Source organism: Triticum urartu, chromosome 7 (assembly GCF_003073215.2).
Source record: "Triticum urartu cultivar G1812 chromosome 7, Tu2.1, whole genome shotgun sequence".
Taxonomy (NCBI): domain Eukaryota; kingdom Viridiplantae; phylum Streptophyta; class Magnoliopsida; order Poales; family Poaceae; genus Triticum; species Triticum urartu.
In genome coordinates this window covers 140869250-140889282 of record NC_053028.1, presented here as the reverse complement: position 1 = coordinate 140889282, position 20033 = coordinate 140869250, and the positions used below count along the sequence as shown (strand labels likewise).

General features: G+C 46.7%; 1 protein-coding gene across 16 annotated transcripts; it reads right to left on the bottom strand.

Annotated features, from left to right (window-relative positions):
* Window positions 1–5996: 5996 nt before the first annotated feature.
* LOC125520269 (glutathione S-transferase U10-like) lies at window positions 5997–18951 on the bottom strand. 16 transcript variants are annotated; one of them, XM_048685147.1, is made up of 15 exons: window positions 12609–12689; window positions 9401–9544; window positions 9284–9308; window positions 9035–9159; window positions 8851–8953; window positions 8421–8754; window positions 8251–8332; window positions 8026–8158; window positions 7768–7925; window positions 7201–7687; window positions 7046–7104; window positions 6871–6952; window positions 6712–6773; window positions 6530–6624; window positions 5997–6442 (listed from the first exon to the last, which is right to left on the bottom strand). In XM_048685147.1, exons 9-14 carry the CDS (start codon window positions 7860–7862, stop codon window positions 6561–6563), a joined length of 849 nt encoding a protein of 282 aa, XP_048541104.1. In that variant the 5' UTR covers window positions 7863–7925; window positions 8026–8158; window positions 8251–8332; window positions 8421–8754; window positions 8851–8953; window positions 9035–9159; window positions 9284–9308; window positions 9401–9544; window positions 12609–12689; the 3' UTR covers window positions 5997–6442; window positions 6530–6560. The 16 variants fall into 16 exon arrangements, with proteins under 16 accessions (XP_048541104.1, XP_048541092.1, XP_048541094.1 ...); XM_048685135.1 differs by lacking the exons at window positions 5997–6442; window positions 6530–6624; window positions 6712–6773; ... (1 more) ...; window positions 7046–7104; window positions 7201–7687 and adding exons at window positions 14170–14280; window positions 14380–14451; window positions 14533–14670; ... (3 more) ...; window positions 17234–17290; window positions 17369–17595 and having other exon boundaries at window positions 7900–7925; window positions 9035–9308; window positions 9401–12683; XM_048685137.1 differs by lacking the exons at window positions 5997–6442; window positions 6530–6624; window positions 6712–6773; ... (2 more) ...; window positions 7201–7687; window positions 7768–7925 and adding exons at window positions 14170–14280; window positions 14380–14451; window positions 14533–14670; ... (3 more) ...; window positions 17234–17290; window positions 17369–17595 and having other exon boundaries at window positions 8029–8158; window positions 9257–9308; window positions 9401–12683.
* Window positions 18952–20033: the final 1082 nt, after the last annotated feature.

The following is a 20033-nucleotide window of genomic DNA, read 5'->3' as shown; positions in this document are numbered from 1 at the left end:
TGTTGATCTTCCGAGGCCGGGCATGACCTAGGAAAGTGTGTCCGGCCAAATGGGATCGAGCGTGTTGGGTTATGTGGTGCACCCCTGCAGGGAAGTTAATCTATTCGAATAGCCGTGATCTTCGGTAACAAGACGACTTGGAGTTGTACCTTGACCTTATGACAACTAGAACCGAATACTTAATAAAACACACCCTTCCAAGTGCCAGATACAACCCGGTGGTCGCTCTCTAACAGGGCGATGAAGGGAGGATCATCGCTTAGGATTATGCTATGCGATGCTACTTGGTGAACTTACCATCTACTCTCTTCTCCTGCTGCAAGATGGAGGTTAACAGAAGCGTAGTCTTCGATTGGACTAGCTATCCACCTCTTATTCCGGCATTCTGCAGTTCAGTCCACATATGATACCCTTATTCCATTTGATACCATTGCATACATATGTAGTGTAGCTCCTTACTTGAGAGTACTTTGGATGAGTACTCAAAGTTGTTTTGCTCCCTCTTTTCCCCCTTTCTATACTCGATTGCTGCGACCAGACGTTGGAGCCCAGGAGCTAGACGCCACCGTCGACGATGACTACTACTACTCAGGAGGTACCTACTACTACGTGCAACCCGCTGACGACGACCAGGAGTAGCTTAGGAGGATCCCAGATAGGAGGCCTGCGCCTCTTTCGATCTGTATCCCAATTTGTGCTAGCCTTCTTAAGGCAAACTTGTTTAACTTATGTCTGTACTCAGATATTGTTGCTTCCGCTGACTCGTCTATGATCGAGCTCTTATATTCGAGCCTTCGAGGCCCCTAGCTTGTAAGATGATGCTTGTATGACTTATTTTATTTGTAGAGTTGTGTTGTGATATCTTCCCGTGAGTTCCTGATCTTGATCGTACATGTTTGCGTGTATGATTAGTGTACGGTCAAATTGAGGGCGTCACAGAGGCCTTAGCACTAGCTATGGACCTTAATCTAACTCGCCTGCTGATTGCATCCGATTGTTTGAAAGTGGTGAACAAAATAGGCACAACAGCTGCAACTCACTATGCACCGGTGTTACATGAAATATCAGAGAGGAGAAGGGATTTCCACCATGTCAAGTTCAAGTTCGAGCATAGAGAAAATAATTTCGAAGCTCATGCACTGGCGAAAGCGGCAACTTCTCTAGATGTAGGTCGCCACATTTGGCTAGGGACATTACCAGACATTATTTGTATTCCGTTGTTGATTACTGCTTAATAAAGTCCCTAGTTACCCGTCAAAAAAGGCACAACACTGGGAGCACCTATACGACACTCGGTGCGTCAAACGGTCGCCCCTTCGCACACGGTGTGTTGCGACTGGACCGGCCCATTTGTGATGCAGCGAGTGAAGAGGGAGCACACGCCTGTAGCGATTGACACTGTAGCAGACCGCACTGTAACAACCGGCCTTCTCTAAAAAAAGGTTGGCACTGCAGGGGACCGGCCGGCAGAGATCTGTACTGTAGCTAACCAGCTTGGACAGTTGTGAACTGACATTGTAGCGAACATTTTCATAAAAATAGTTTTAAAAAATGTGAACAAATTTTTTAATATCAAAAACATTTTTCAAAAAGCATAAAGAGAATGAAACATTTTATAAATTGTCCACATTTTTTAAAAATGCGAATAATTTTTGAAAATTCCAAACATTTTTTGAAAAAACAAGAATTTTTTTTGAAAAACAAATGTTTTTATGAAAAAAAGACAGTAAAAGAACAAAAATTGAAAATATGAACAATTTTTGAAATCCAGAACATTTTTTAAATAAGTTAACAAATTTCCAAGTTATTTAACTTTTTGGAAAAAAATGAACAAACTTTGGAAACACGAATTTTTTTCGAAATTTGAGAACAAATTTTGTAATTGCGAACATTTTTTTAATATAAGAAGAAAGTTTGTAATCGCGAACAGTTTTTGGAATTCCGAACAAAATTTCAAAAACACGATTTTTTTAGAAAACACGATTTATTTATAATTGTCTGAAAAGGAAATAAAAAAGAGAAGAGAAAGAAAAATAACATTTTAATGATAAATCAAAACATTTTTTGAAATTTTAGAACATTTTTCCAAAAAGAAAAAAGAACACGAAAAAAGAGAGAAAAGAATAAACAAATAGTAATAAAGAAAGAAAGAAAAACGGAAAAAGGAAAGAAAAAGCCAGTTTAGGAAACTACTAGAAGGTACCCAAAACCAGGAAAACCCAGCTGGAACCTTCCAGCGGGTTCCCAAAACCGGGATCGGTGGAACGCTTTTACTGGGCCGGCCCAAGCCGATCGATCGCTGTGCGAAACCCCGACAGTTTGACGCAGTGAGCGTCAGCTAGGGAGTTCCCACGGCACTACTATTAAATGGGCGTCTGATCAGCACGTTTAGCCGTTTAGCCCACCTTTTATTCAGTCTATTGGGCTGCCTATTGGTCTATAAATACTAAAAAAACTAAATGGGTGCCCAGGCATGACCCTAGGCGGGCCACGTGTCGGGCACGGCCCGATCAACCATGTGTCGGGCCGGGCACTCGTGCTAACGGGTTGGCCTGCCGGGCACGACCTAGTGGCCAGGTTTGTTCTTGTCTATTTTTTTTCTCACATACGACCCCAAATGAAACTTTCTTTATAGGACTTAAAAGAAAGAAAATAACAAGCTAGTCCTTGGCTTTTGCAAAGAGGACCATATGTTGAAATGTAAGATTCCTACTCGTTGTAGGTCTAAAAAAGCAACCTCCGGTCACATACAGGCTCACATGGCTGGGGACGAAACCACTTGGGATAGCTAGCCAGCCACCTCCAACTCCATAAGAAAGTATGAGAAGTAATATTGCATTGCCTGTGATTAGGGCTCTAGACCGGGTTGAATAAAGGGAGTCGGCGTCGATCTCCAGTGGACGATGGTCCAATAGGTCGCCCTGGGACCAAAAACTACAAAGGTGATGCTTTTGAGGTTTGAGGAACGGTCGTCAACCGTTCTAGCCCAACGGCCACGGTAAGTGACATAGTTTCTCCGCGGTCGCCAAGGTGATCTCCTTTTCAATCATCGGGATCTGAAGCTCCACCTTTCCCCGTCTCTGCTTTCACCATCACAACGGTCACCAGAGTTAGAGGACCATACGAGCTTATGGGCATGCGTCTATAATGCCTTCGATGTATGACAACTCCCCAATGAGTAGCAAGAATAGCAATGCAACAACCTCTGGCCACTCCATGCAGCTCGCACCCTATTGGCATCAGACTAGATGCCCCTGAGGCAGATCTATCATATAGCTACTATATAGATGACAACCCCAAGCACCTCTCATGTCTCGACTCTGACTGCAACATGGTTGGAGCAGATCGGGAATTGGCAAGGGCTCTCCAAGGCAACTCTCCCATTTTACACCAAAATTCTTCTTTAACAAATTGTAATAGGATTTATTTCATTGAGAATATGGGGAATGGAGACATTTGGAGATTCCCAATCCACTACATAGAAGAATGTTCATCCATTTCGTTAATTCATGGGTAACACAAATTGGCTTCTCAAGGACACATGTTAATACACCACACAAATTGATGATAGCAGTCATAAAAAAATTTGGAGCCACACAAGCCAATCGCCCTCATTCCTTCATTGTTTCATTGACTTCCAAAATTGTGAGAGTTCATCTCAAAATGATTATCGCTGGTAGACAAAGCTAGTATTAAGCCAAGGTGGAAGTGACTTTCAACATCGGTTAAGAAAGAGCAAAGAGCAAGTAAACACCTTTGCGGTGCTAATCATTGCGACATGATATTTTTCTTCTATTTAGTCCTTTCTGTTAAATATATTTTGTTGGAAATCTATCGATGCTTGAAATTATTCCGGTAGTAGTTTAAGGTAGGACATGATCAATTATCGCAACAACACACAAGGTATTATCTACACGTACATCTTGGATAATAAGGACAATATGGTAATTTCCATTGTAAAAATACAACTTTTATTTCAAAGCAGTTAAGCTATTGCATATTCAAACAAACTCTGTTCAATGGATGATAGACTGCTATAGCGGGAACTTGTAAAAATGACTTTTGTGCTGGTCTTATCGTGATCTTTCATCAAAGTTGTGATCACTTTATGAGACCGCAAACTGCGCAAGTTGCGATTATGTTGTGCCTATGTACGTTTGTAACAGGAAAAATTGTGAAAAAAATGCATCATACTCGTTTGATAAATGGTAACCTAATTGCATGAAGTACACATACCATGTGGTGTCATTATAATACAATGCATGTCAGATTAAAAAGGGATCATAAAATTACTTAAACGTTCGACAAAAGGAGAGCACCATAGTACCAAAAAAGTTGATACCTGATAGAGATCACGACCTCCCCGTCCTCCCTCCCCAACAGTCGGTGCTCTTCCACTTGCCGCTGCCTGTGGCCAGGCTAAGCACCAATACTAGTCGATGAAGGTGGCAACGGGGAGGCCTCCACTCCGGAGACTTGGCGACGAGATGTGATCTATGGTTGGTGGCATGAGGAGGAAGGTATGGTTGTGCAGCGGCAGCAGTGTCGTTTCCTACTGGGCCAACGGTCAAGTGTGAGTTGTCAGCGGCAGCGATGTTGTCTACATGTACGCGCACCGCGGCAACTTTTGCCTCCCAACAAGGCGGGCCTCCAATCGGGCGCGCGGGTGACACGGTTGTCAAGATGAGGCGAAAGGCGTTAGACCTTCATATCTAGTGGCAAACAACAAGTATGTTGCACATGCGAGGACGGCGGAGCACTAGGACGATGTGGGATTGTCGTAGCATCTTGAATTGGGATTTTGATGCTATCGATGATCTTCCTCCGTCATCAATCTTTGTCTCATGTGAACGACCACCTTCGCCTTTCGGAGCCTTTTGGTGGCAACCATCTCTTGTCAAGGCTTGACTGACTTCGTGTGTGCGCAAGGTTTTCACTTTGTGTGGCATATCACATCAAGACTGTGCTAGACATGTAATTGTCAAGATCATGAAAAATGGTCGCAATAACACATGATGACTTTAATTCGATGGTGCTTCTAGAGTACCTGGTCTCGAGCTACGGGGTGAAAACCTAGGTATGATCCTAGTTGGTTATACCCTGGTAATGACGGCATTTTGCATTGTTATCTTGTTGAAGACATTGCTCGGATCTGCTCGATGACGATGACGACGTTTGAACATTGGTCCCTTTCTGAAGACATTGCTCTTGGAGAACTTTTCTCCAAGAGATGATCTTTCTTTTATCAGCTTGGGCATACATTCGATCTTGTATGATTTTGCTTTTTACTAATGAGATTCTTGTGTGCTTGGTGTTGGTTGTGTGCATCCAACTAATGTAAAGATCGGTGTATTATTATTATGTTTATATCCTCTTAATGTTTCATTTTATTTAAGTCAACGGCACCATTTAACCAAAAATAATCAACAAAACAGAGCTTCGTGCATTCTTCCTTGCAAGCTACCCCACGATATTATCAACTAGATCGGCAACGCGTCTTGGCACGAGGGTGCCTGTCCGAACGTTTTGGTCAAGCGTGTAATGTTAAGTTATTAGTAACTCAAGTTACTATTCAGACGATAAAAAGGGCGATAAAAGCATGATATTATCACCATGTATCTAAAGGGGACTAACAACGTCTGAATGAACTGGAGCTATAAATAGATGTCAGATAGAATAGCAACTTATGTATACTAAAATTCTACACCCAAGAGTTGACATATTTACAAATAGTAGAAGTAGAGAGAAAATTATTGAACAAACGGTCTAGTAAAATAGATATATGCTAAAATCTGTAAGAGGCGCATACACCAACAGTGATGGACCACAATTTTCTAACTCTACAAATCAGAGGCAGATACCGAAATCCCAAATCACTTAAATTGGAGAGACAACTATAACAGGAAAATAAATATATTAAGAAAGGACCATCAGAACAGAGTAGAAGTTTGTAAAGACTTGTAAAACACAAATACAAACCATAAACAACATCGAGGGGCACCACAACTGCCAGTTAAATTTGATTAGGCAATCTATCCAGCAGCAGAACCAGTTCGAATAGCACGATTAATTCACAATGGGCAACAGGTATAACCCAAATTCACAAAGACCGCATACATCAACATAGACCATAGCATGGACAACGGGCATACTAAATAAGATAGCCAAGCTTCTCTTTACATTCACCAGCAACCAGAAGCTAAGCAAACACCACACAATAGCAAAGGCCAACGCTGATCCTAATACCGACAGCGAATGTTCGCCCACAAGCAGCAGACTGAAGTTTTTTGAGACTGGTAGACCGGAACATCACATCATAAACAACACAGCACGACAAAAGGGGCGATAGACCTAAAGAGAAGCTTCACCATCTAACCCACATCGAGTCATCCATCTACTGGGCCATCATTTCGAGCGCACACCTAACAACCGCCCTATGCTCCTGTAAAAAACACAAGTTCAGGTAAGAACCAAACCACGTACAGCACAAGAGGTAGCCGATGATAAAGATGGTGCCTAGCGAGCACACCAAAAGAACTTCCTGCCAAAGGGCGGCTGATCTACAGCTTGGCCCTTTTGGCCGCAGGAGCCTCGTCTTCATCTTCCACCAGGCCTTCGGTTGATCTGCTTCAACAACAAATAGCCAGTATGTAAAAGAAGGCAAGAATTATGCATATACTGCTAAGCAATTGTTTCAGACCAGACATATACCTTGAGGCAGCAGCAAGCTCATCACCGAGAACAGCGGAGCCGCCAACCATCTTTGCAGGCCCCTAGAAGGCATAAACAGATACATCGTGTCAACCGACTACCAAGCAAGTACGTAGAGAGATCTAAATGAAGTTCCGCCAAGCAAATGAAAGGATGTACCTGAGCACGGCCATCGGAAAACAGAGGTTTACGCAGCCCAGACTTAGGCACACCACTTGCTGTCACCATATGTGTAGTGGCACTGCAGGTCACAAATTTGACAAAGTCATATCATCCATCTAAAAGTGTTAATGCACGGCGTCCTGGATCACTTTTGCTAGAAGGATTCTCATACCTTTTGTTGACAGAAGCTGGTGAAGAACGATTCTTATTGGCTTCAGGAGTGGCAAGCTCCTATAAAAAAGAAGACACATGGCAATTGAGCAAAACAACACATAGAGGGTAAATGCAAATCAACATGAATGGTACATTTTGACATAGGAGTCATACCTTTGAGTATGATCCCTCATGAACAATCTCGTCAGCATTCCCGCTATCTGTGAGTGATAATGGTGGAATGGACCCAGTGAGCGGCGCACCAGTTGATAACCCAGCACCAGTGAGAGAACCAGTATCACTCTCAGATTGCCTGGGTGAATTTGCCTTATGATACACAACCGCATTTCTCACGGATGTTTCATTGGGCACATCTAGCCTATTGACTTGGAATGAGGTCACTTCAGTGTTAGGTAAGAAGCTCTTTGAGGAGATAGACACCACAAATGCACATCTTTGTCCAATGAGTGCAGTAATTTCTCGGGGCACAGTGTCATCCCCACGTGCCATCCGAACTATCTCATCAAGTGGAACACGGTTGGATTTTCCTTCACGGATCAGAGTAATCAAAGATTTGCCAACAAGATCTTTTCCCGCCCTTTCAAACAGGACGAACTCAGCTTCCCCTGTGTCGTCAGCACCTACGAAACATATCCGATACCTGCATCACAACATGCATCAGGTACACACCTAATGAACAGATCACATGAAAACAAATACACACTCATGCAAGAGAGATACCTCGGTACTGCATCGGTGCAGGAACAATCTACACCAGCACACTTGTAGACAGTACTATATGGCTGGGCAGATTTGTGGCACTTTGCACATGACATAAACCAGTAGCTCTGGCCGGAAGCCAACCCAGTTAAGGTAACCTAGCAAAGGAAACGCACGTCCTACAGGAGGCACGATACACGTCATGGACAAAGTTAAACAAAACCGAAGCAACCACCCAATACAGAAGCCAGGACACATGGAAAGGTAAAAAGTATTTACCTGGTTCTTGTAGATGTGCAGGGCCAGAAGTTCACTAACTGTTTTGGTCTGTAGATCAACCTGGGCGCTCACTTCAGCTGACGTCTGTCCCTGAAGAACAATCTTTTCTATGGGAGAGGACTTGCCATGGAGCCTGCAGGCAACAAAATCGACAACAGGAGCATAAAACCAAATTAGGTAAAGGACACCACATAACAGGCACGGGCATAAACAAACAGCATGTACCTCGTATGGAAGTCTATCATCTCAGAAATGTCGTCATTTATGTACCACCGACATGCCGCGCTCCCGCTCACACCCCTTCGACCTACAAATGCAACCAAAGATGTAGCTTGTTACACAAATATACTTGGGCAAAATAACAGTCATTCAGACAACATAGGAAGAGTAATTACCTTCGTAGTTTTTTCATTGTTGAGGAAATCGTTAACTGGTAGCTGCTCGGTTGGTTAGTGAGTAGAGGATTAATCGGCTAATCGGCAAGTTAATCGGACATTTAATCAATTAATCGTATGATTTTTCGGTTTATCGGCTACTCGGTGACCCTATGAGTAGGGATTAATCGGCAAGTTAACTGGTTAATCGGATGAATTCTTGAACATGGAGTTTTTTACCAGAGTCCCAACAAACAGTGCAACAACTGGTTCAGATTTTCCTAGCTCGATAATGTAGTCTCCTTCAAAGGTCGTGGCACGTTCACCCCAGAATACAACAGTTATCTGGTATCCACTGCACATAATACAAATAAAGCAGAGTGAAAAGAATGACACACCAATCAAGGCGACAACACAAACAACAAGCGCCTGACAGACAAAGGTAACATACCTTAGGTCCTTGATGTTGATAGTATGCTTTGTGGAAGGCTCGCTCCTGTTCGAGCTATGATACTGAACAACATCAGACACACCAGTGATAACTCCAAGTACATCTGAACAACCAGGGAAAGGGAGGTCAGCTTACGGGTGCACACACCAAACACATTAATACAACGATAGTCTGGCTAACACACCTGTGAAGAATTCAGGTGCATCGAGAGGGGCAGGCAGGCGTGACAGTTCAGTGAGTGAGTAGGTGCAGAATGGAAACTGAGCCTCTGGGTTGGTATTAGGACTGGCCGTGGTGAACCTATTGAACCTGATCATGTGTACTGCATCAATTGGCTTGAAGTAACGCTTGTTCAGGAACACCAAGAACTGTGAAATTTCATATGCACATCCTTCTTACAGTTTACCCATAAACTTGGTCACAAGATTCTCACCGATCTCAGCATAGATGTGGTTGCCCTGCCAAGAAAGAACATACATCAGTTACCAAGTGAAAAAGCCAGAAGAAAACCAGAAACAACACAGGGGACGGAGCCAGATGAGTCATATACCCGGGTATCCAGAAGGACCATGTCAGTGTGTTTGATAGGACCATTATCAGTGGTCCCACGATGATGCCAGTGTCGCGAGACATACACACGGACTGTCGGGTTTCTGTTCCCCACAACAAGACCCTGCAAACCAGCCATCGCCATCTACAACACAGGGGTCATCACCAAAATATAGCACTACCGTTAAACTAAGTAAGTTCGGACGACATAAGGCAAACCACAAATATAGACAATGGTAGTACAACCCAGAATATAACCCACATCGCATAGGACCACATATGTAACAAGCGTAACACAAAAGTCATCTACCAAAACATTAGATAATTCCCAAAAGCATGTGCCAACGACCAAAAAAAATGGAGATTGCCATCAAACACAAACCTAGGCCATCCCCGCGGCCCGGAAGACCTCAGGGAAAACAATGTTCTTAGTCTTAGATCCACACTTACCATCAGCATCTAATACAAGGATTTTCAAAGAAGCTCTCAAAGTAACACGAGAAACCGCCACATACAGCTGGCCGTGCGTAAAAACAGGACCCTTAAGATATATACCAACAGCAGACAGGGTCTGTCCTTGGCTCTTGTTGATTGTCATGGCATAGCACACACGAACAGGAAACTGGCGACGCCTAAGCACGAAGGGTGCGTTACCCTTCTTTGCTAATAACTCAATCCTAGGGATATAAACGGTATCGCCCACATGCGAGCCAGTCATAATAACAGCCTCGATAAGCCGATCACCCAATTCTTTCACAAATAGGCGTGTACCGTTACATAAACCATTTGCCTGGCTAAGGTTTCTAAGAAGCATAATCGGAAAACCAACCTTAAGAGTCAACCTATGGTTTGGGAAATTTATAATCTTAGTTGAATTCAAGTACTCAATTGGATAGTAAATATCCTTGTCCCTAACAGAATCTACAGAGTCGTCAATTGAATCAGCGCTCAGATAGTCTCTGCTATCAGTAGGAACCAACTTAAGAACATGATCATTAAAATCATCAGCATGGTCATTGGTGGGTGCTAAAATGGCTCTTTCTTGCAAGTATCCAGAGTTCATGTAGTTTTGAGAGAAATCACCGTAAACAGAAGAAACAATAGCAGATATTGGATCACCATCTGTACAAACCAATAGGTCGTCCAGAATTTGTATCCAAGAAGCCTCAACATCATCGCCTCGCCTTGTAACAGGCAACTTTCCTTCACCAAGATCAAGAACCCATTTGCTAAATAAGGCAACATCCTGCTGTGCCTGACTATCCACACCATGAACAGACAAGCGCATGTTAACAGAGAGTGACAACTTCTTAACAGAGCGCCACAGCGGGGAATTTGTGATCGCCGCATCAACAATCTGAGGTCTAGTACCTCCCTCAACGACCAGTAAGATTTGTCTAAGGTCACCGCCCAAGACCATCACTATCCCACCAAACGGAACATCCGCAAGGTCTGGATTACCCACAGAGAGGACATCACGCAATGTTCTATCTACAGCCTCAAAGCACTTCCTGAGTGTCATAAGCGCCTCGTCCCAAATAACAAGCGAAGCTACCATCATTAACTTACAAAGCTTAGAACCTCTTTTACTATCACACTGCGTATTATCTTCAAGGAGAATGGGTATTTTAAAGCGAGAATGGGCAGTCCTCCCACCAGGCAGTAACAGCGATGCAATTGTTGACAATGCAACAGTTAGCACTATCTTCCTCTCACCCCTAAGGAAAGCACAGATTGCACTCCATAGGTAAGTCTTTCCAGTACCACCGTACCCAGAGACAAAAAAAAGCCCGGCTCCCCCGACTGAACACATTGTACAATCGTCTTGTAAGCAACCAGTTGGTCCTCGTTTAAACTATCAAACATGACTAAGGATTGTGTAGCCAAAGCAGGTTCATCATAACATAATTCATCACAGATGAGACGATTATCATCGGAATGTTCACCTTCACCGGAACGGGACGACAAGTTAAAAAAAATTATATCAAATCCATGCTTCAAAAAAACATCGGCCAGCTCATCAAGAAGCAGATTCCTCAGTCTCTCAGGAGGAACAACATAGTTTGGATTACCTAGGGCACGGCGCAGCCTATGTTGGATATCATCGTACATGCCACTGCAGTACCGCTCAAAAAAACCAAGCTCATCCCTGATAGAACAGTGCATGAGCATAGTCACAAACAGCTCCCTAAGGCGATGCCCAAACCCCCAGACAACCGCCTCATCAAACGTTGTGTACCACTCACTATCATCCCCTAGTAAACCACGTGCGGCACAAGCCTCTTTAAAGGTGTGATAAAGATGACCAGCATATGTACGGAGACATTCGAAAGGCCTAGCCCCCTTAACAATCATCAAAAGCATGCGTAAGTAATACAACTCACCACTCAAAGGATGCACATAATATACGCGACCAATCTTTTCACCCCTACCCCTTGGATGCCATGATCTACTTTTAGCATCCCAGGTCCAAGCAGATGGAAAATCATAGTAAGTCAATGACCGGGCATCTTCGAACAAATCATTCGCAACAAACCATTCGGTAAGCATAGTCTTTTGCAAGAAGTCAGAACCAACAATTTTCGTGAGGTCAGCACCAGTACGATAGCAGATATTATTCATACCAGGCATATGAACAGTCAACCTTTGAACCGACGGCATTTTAAAGTGTATCTCAAACCCAAATATGCGCCACAGTGCATCATACTCACATATGTACCGACATATCAAATACTCCTGAACCTCATCTACCGTACGACACCCAGTTGTAGTCAATTTTTTTAACCTTTCTAACATGACCTTAGAATAATCAGCACCTTTAGTGACATACTTGAAGAGGTATTTCATAACCTGAGTTTTATTACACCACTCTACATTTATATGGCCCTGAAATTTCTTGAGCATTGCCATACTGTAAGGAACAACATGCCTATTGTCCAGGTAATGACCATTTTTGTATACCCTTCGACCGTCGTCACGACGTCGATATAAGACAAACCCATTGTCATCAACGACAGTAGTATCTCTAAAATCCTTTGGGAAAAATTTAGAACAAACACCCTTTTTCATGCAGACGCATTTATCATTCATTTCCCCACACGGACCATGCATCATAAACTCGGAAACTAAAGCATATCCTAAAGGATCAAGCAATGCATCAGGTATTTCAGCGGATATTAATGAATTAATATTCTCAACACCAATCTCACCGCTGCCCCCTCTCCTCCAGACAAGTATATGCGCGTGAGGCAGTCCCCGCTTCTGGAACTCAACGGTGTACATCACTGGAAAGGAAAACAGGAAAGATAAATTAGACAAACAACCAAGCAGAAGCAGTAAAGAACTGATAGGAAACAATGACCATGCACAAAGCACAACAGCATATATAGTACCAGCCTTAATGGGGCCAAAAGCCCGGCCTGACTTGATCTCGTCTAAGTACTCAGCAAGCTTCATGTGGTAGACCCTTACAATAACATCTGCCCTATCAGGAGGCGTCTGCCCCGGCTCCAGAGCAGCAGTGATCTCGGGCCATTTAGGATTGCAAGTAAAAGTGGTAAATACATCTGGTGCACCGTGCACTCGACAAACGGCAAGGCCATCATGGAAGTTTTCATTAAAGTAACGACGACCACCCATGTGACTGGAAGGCACGATGGTCCTCTTCCCAACAGCATCACCATCGACACACCCATCACCTACCGCATCGGCAATAACCTGCATGTGCTCTGACCTAAACAGGTCCTGGTTTCTTATGATATACCAGTCTATTCTCATCAATGCACGCACGCGCATCGACAACCGACTGAGAGGAGAGGAGACCATAACATATATATGGATTGGGCTGATCACCCTTGTAATGGCACATAAAACGATAGTAATCCTGCATGGTCATCCTATTCCGACTATTTGTATCTGAGTCACCACCCCCAGAAGGATACGAAGAGGACGCCTCAATGGATGGACTCCCAGGTGGAAGATTAGAACCTACATCCCCATCATCATCACCATATTCAGGAACAGCTAAGTGGGGAACATCTATTTGGAACCCTCGCTCACCATAAGGGAAAAGCAACGGGTACTGCAGAGGCATGAACGTGGTATTCAGAGAAGATATCCGCTGCAAACCATCGGAACGACTGCAAACAACAATATCCCGAGAAGACGCCTCTAACGTAAAGTCACCACCGACGACTAAAGCAGCAAGCCCAGTGGTTGTAGGCATGCTAAACTGTGGACTATCACCCTCCGAAGGCCCAATAATACAAATCGAGATATCCTCGATGGGTTCATCACCACGGCCCTCTATCATCCTACTTGCCTCCCTAAAAGTCTGAACCAATGGATTAGACTCATTAAGCATATCTCTAAGACCAACCACAATGCTATCATCCACACCCCCGGTGGGCTTATCGTCTGGATTTAAGGCATTCATCCTATGCCTAATCTCATTAGCAGGGTCATGTATGTACAACTCGGCAAACTTAGGAGTATCATTACCGCTCGGCACCAACGAACCAATACGATGAGACACCTGACCATTGATCTTGAATACCTTAGGTCCACGGCTGCCACCAAACGAACGTTCAATGGTAGCACCCATTGAAGTAAAAGCGAACATACAATTATACTCACGTATAGCCCGGATGAATTTTTTAGCACGAGAAGTTCCATCGAATCGAAGGAGCTCCCGGAGATAGGCCGGGGGGTCCTTAAAGGGAGGGATATAGACCTTTGCGCCTTTACAACAATGATTGTAAACCATCTTACGCTGTACCCATGAAGACCTTGACTTAGAACACTCAGCAAACCAAAAGGAAGCACCACAGTATTGGCACAAGAAATCAGGAGGGCCACAGTACGACCTATCTGCATAGCAAGCTAACAACCACCAAGGCACAATACCATCAGACGCGGACCGAGTGTAAAAGAAAGACAATCATCACATAACCAAAGGAAAGATGTCGTGTCAGCAAGTACCTTTAAGGGACTCAGCAAACCCGACCGAGTAACCTTGCCAATCCTTCGGCAAAGCCCCTCTGACAACAACCTCTAGAAAGACACGCAAAACCAAATAAGAAACCGTACGGCAAACAACAACAACTATGAAACAAACAAAGAATGGTCATGCACCTTCGCTTCCAGGACGACGCAATCTAATTGACACTTTCCGTATTTTTCGTTTGTTGCGATCTATCCCAGTCACCTCTGAACAGACATAAACAGAGTGACCATGCCAGACCGTTGGCAAGGGGCCATCGACAACATGCTCTAAGAGGAAATGCAGAACCAGTTAAGGTACCATACGCCCGGCAATAGAAAACAGGAAAAAAGAAAACTAATAATCCACATGCACCTTCATAGCGAGCACGCCGAAACTGAACGCACAATTTCCGTTTTCTGCGATTGACCGCCGCCATGGCAGAGCTCACAAAAGGAAACCAACCATCACCTAACCATGTCACAAACATCACGGGAGTGAAGCAACTGTCACAGCAACCTAAGAAACGAAACGAAAAAGGCTAATGGACAGGGACGTACACGCACGTCCAGAAGAAGGAAACCCAACGAGCCGGCGAGGCACATAACGTTGAGCAATCCCAGGGACCAACGGACATCCGTCAGGGGTGGCGGACCCAGGTGCACCCCCACGCCCGGGTACTGGCTGGGCACCAGCGGCAGGGACCCGCCGAGCAGCACCCCCACGCCCGGCTACTGGCTGGGCACCACCGGCAGGGACCCGCCGAGCAGCACCACCACGCCCGGCTACTGGCTGGGCACCAGCGGCAGGGACCCGCCGAGCAGCACCCCCACGCCCGGCTACTGGCTAGGCACCAGCGGCAGGGACCCGCCGAGCAGCACCCCCACGCCCGGCTACTGGCTAGGCACCAGCGGCAGGGACCCGCCGAGCAGCACCCCCACGCCCGGCTACTGGCTAGGCACCAGCGGCAGGGACCCGCCGAGCAGCACCCCCACGCCCGGCTTCTGGCTGGGATCCAGCGGCAGGGACCCGCCGAGCAGCACCCCCACGCCGGGCTACTGGCTGGGCTCCAGCGCCAGGCACCCGCCGAGCAGCACGCCCACGCCCGGCAACTGGCTGGGCTCCAGCGCCAGGCACCCCCCGAGCAGCACCCGCACGGCCAGAGACATGACCAGAAACAGGGGCACGGCCTGTATTAGAACCTCCACGGTCGATGCCCCGTCCACGACCAGTAGCAGCCTGCCCACGGCCACGCCCACGACCACCTATCAACCCAGTACCAGCCTCAAACACGCCTTGACCCCGAGACACAACCGGATCACGAGGCATGTCAACAACCAGACAACATCGTCCCGAACACTGGACAAATAAGAAGCTGGACCCATGTAACTGCACACAGCATAACGTCAGGCACTCAAGTATAGAAAGTATACCACATCATAGACATGCACCAGCAACATAATCAGGCAAAGGATAAGAATTATATTGAATAAAGGAACAACTACCATCCACACGTCATTACAAACAGCCATGTATCATAGTGTACATACACAACGATCTGAATGTAGACTAAACAGACTCAGTAAAGAAACAACTACTAGCTAACAACCCCAAAGATAACACAACCTATCCATGAAGTACATCTAGAAGCTGCAGGCTGTAGACACCAACCTAGCATGTAGCATCTGCTGCCGTGAAGCAGCATTGACGTCACCCACAGCAGCAGATGCATCACCACCAACAACAGAACCCGAAGATCGAACCAGCGAGGCTGCTAAAACAACCGCGGAGCGTGCAAGCTCTCGATAGGTCATCATACCATGGTAGTTGTAATATAAGACAACAAACCCATACAAACCCTGTAAAAAACAAATGGCCTGGAAAGCAGCATCATTGTAAAGAGAAAGATACCCCACACCGTCCTGGGACCAGAAAAACCTCCTCACAGTCAAGGCATCGCTTCCAAGGACATGGACCTCTATTTCCACCCCTCCGATTACGACCCCATCATCCATGACCTCTCGTAAGTACGAATGAAAGGGCAAACGACACCGTGAGGCAACGACATCTAACATGTGCACATAAGAACAACTCACGACAAACATCCTGCCAACACAAGAAAGAACCCAAAATGAGCAAACTCCACACCAAAAAAAACATCAAGCAAGGACAAAAGTTAGACCTTCATGATTCAGGCTAGAGGCCCTTTAAATAAGAAAACAGAACTTAAATATAGTTTCCCTTGCAGTATGTACAGTACTGAACTACACATGTGACCTTGCAATACACATACGACTCAGCTGCAAGCGCGCGGCATAAGAGCATATAGGCCAACCAATAAGGATGCTAACTCCATTATCGCAACGCCATATTGTCTGGACGAGCAGAAGAAAATACAAAACTGAAATTCCATGACAGTACTGCTATCTTGTCTGCATATAAGGCATCAGACAAAACAAAATGGCCACACCCTGTACCATGAAGCGAAGCAAAAGCCCTTCTAAAAGACAACAACAATAACCATATCACAACTATCACCAGACTGCAACTATCATCAATATCCGTGTTGGAAAAAACACCAAGAACTATCAGACTACAACACATATCCCTTTACAGCATATACGGAACGGCGAAGGTCAGGCGAGAGAGAGGAATCACCTGCAAGGAAACCAGCGAGACAGTCCGTACACCAGCAGCGGCACGACCCACCAGCTAGATAACCAGAACCACGGACAGGTCCTAATCAGGACGGATCAACCAGCAAAACCTAAGCAGATCCATGGGGGGAAAATCAGTCCAGCACCCGCACAACACATCACGAACGCCCAGGCAAACAACCGATCAAATAACTACCTGGGCCATCTCAAAGGCCTCTCCGGCGACTCCAAAGACAGATCCTCCGCCGCGCCACTGACCCAATTGCAAGACAGGCAGAAACGTAAGAGAAGAGGCGAATAGAACAAGCGAAGAGAGAAGGGGGAAGACCACCTGAGAACGGCGCACCGAGGAGGACGAACGGCTGTTAGAGGAGGAGGACGAGATCCGGAGCAGGAGCGCAGGGGGAGCGACCAAGGGGGAGCGGCGGAGGCAAAGCGAGCGGGGCGAATGGGAGGAGCAGTGCGGTGGAGGGGAAACGAACGAGGCGAATGGGAGGAGGAGTAGCCAGGCCGCGACCAATCCACGGGCGACACGCAGCGCCACAAAAAATGAAATCCCGAAATTACCCTCCGCGGGGCGACGAATTAACAGGCGGTGGCATGGGCGGGGGGAGGAGATATTTACCGCCCGCGCAGCCGATCGACATACGCAGCCCACGCCCAGGCACGGCGACCGACAGGTGTGGCCCACAGAAGAGAGGGCCACCCAGCAGCGAGACGAGAGCCATATCGCGGCGTGTGGAAAAACGCTGGAAAACGAGGGAAAGCCGACTGTTCATTGTAGCAGTGTCACCGGGTCGATCCGACGGCCGATATCGATCAGGAGGGAGATCAAACAGTCCAGGACGCATCAAAAAACGGATCCGACGGTCAGTAATCGCTAAGCTATGAGAACGCCCATGTTCTCCCAAGTAACATATTTCCTGATCTGTCACCGGATATCACTAGTCACTAGTACTAGTAGTACACAAATTTTTGTAAAAGCAGTACCTAGGAATAGCATCGCTCCATTTTTCTTTTCGAGAGCAGGTTTTCACGTAGCATGCGTACGTGTCGATGCCACGCCGGCATGAAGACACAGCTCACGCGGGCGCGCCGCGCGCTCTCTCCTTCCTCTCGAGAAGACGCGCGAGTAGGCTCTCGTGCGGCACGCTCGTCCCGAACGCGGCGGCGAGCTCGTCGAAGGCGACCAGGCTGGCGTGCACTCGCGGAAGCGCGCCCGCCTCGACGATCTCTTCCCCGGCCACGGAGGAGAGCACCCTGGTCCCGGCGGCGCACGAGCCCAGAACGACGTCCAGCAGCCCGGGCTCCCGCCCGTGCAAGAACGGCCCCTCGCCCCCGCCGCCGCCGCCGAGCGGGAAGTCCCTCTGGATTCCCGCCTCCATCACCGCCATCCGGTCTTTCATCTCCCTCACCAGCCCCGCCCGCTCCTCCCCGCCCGCCGCGAACAAGACGAGGTGCGAGAGCGGCGACACCTCGTCGTGGAAGAACCTCGCCCAGAACCTGGCCGCGGCACGCTCGCGGGGCCGGTCCCGCGGCGGGAGAAGCCGCCCCGCACGACCGGCCCACGCCTCGTCGACGTACTCGAGGATGACGAGCGACTCGGAGAGGGCGCGGCCGTCGACGACGAGCACGGGGACCTTGCCGCCGTGGACGGGGTTCAGGCGCAGCAGCGCCTCGCTCTTGCGCTCCAGGTCCTCCTCCGCGTACTCGTAGCGCACGCCCTTGAGCTCCAGCGCGTTCCGGGCCATGGCGGCGTGGGCGCTCCCCCACGCGCCGTACAGCTTCACCTCCCTGGGCTCCTCGGGGGCTGCCATGATTTTCCTCCGGCGCTATGATTTCCGGCGTTGCGTGGCCCGTGTCTGCTAAATAGTGATCCCACTGCGTATCTTCTTGCGCTTCACGATGTTGATATGCTTTTTTAGCTAAGTCTCGATCGAGGACGTGTCGGCACACTGCAGTTGGAGTGGCGATATTTGAACGTTGCCGGGCTTGTTCGGCAAGAAGATGACTAGCTGGTCTGCTTGTCAACATTGACTCGATTTGTGTCTTCTCAGGATTTTTTTTCGAAAAGGGATTCTTCCCGGTCTCTGCATCAAAATGATGCATACGGCCATCTTATTATCAAAACAAAAGGTTCCACAAAGGCTCGAAAGTCTCAAACTGGAAAAACTGAAAAAGAAAGCTCACACAGAGCCAAAAAGGGCTAGATACACAAACTAGCCGAAACGAAGACGCCACAACCGGCTGGCTAAAAAGAGATAGGTAAACTAATTGTCTATCCTATTACATGACCGTCATCCAAACCGGTTGAAGATATCCCGAGTTACCATCTCCCAGCGGATAGATACAGTAACCAAATGCTCCCTGGCCTCCATCGGAGTGAGTAGCGACCACGAACGGATCACTGCCGTGGCTCGGAAAATAACCTGCAAAAAGTGAATACGTGATGTTCTGTTAAAGACCAAATCATTTCTGCAATTCCAGATAGTCCACAGCAAAGCGCAAACTCCAACACGAATATGTCTCGCTAAGTCACGCTCAACCCCATCAAGTCATGTCCCAAATAACATGTTGGCAGAATTCGGTGGAGTAATATTAAAAGCAATGTGGACCGAGCGCCAAAGAACTTGGGCTAACGGGCAATCAAGAAAGAGGTGTTTGATTGTTTCATCCCGATCACAGAAACTACACCTAGTAGGTCATGTCCAATTACGCTTTATCAAGTTGTCCTTTGTTAAAATAACTTGTTTATGGACAAACCACATAAACACTTTTATTTTCAATGAAACTTTGACCGCCCAAACATGCTTGAAGGTAGGAATGGAGCTCGAATTAATAATATCAATGTACATTGATTTAACTATGAATACTCAGACCTAGTCAGCTTCCAGCGTAATTCATCGGGTTGTTGAGAAAGCTGAACCTCCATCAGTCTCCTAACTAGATGGAGTCATTCTTCCCAACGATTGCCCGCTAGCGACCGTCTGAATTGA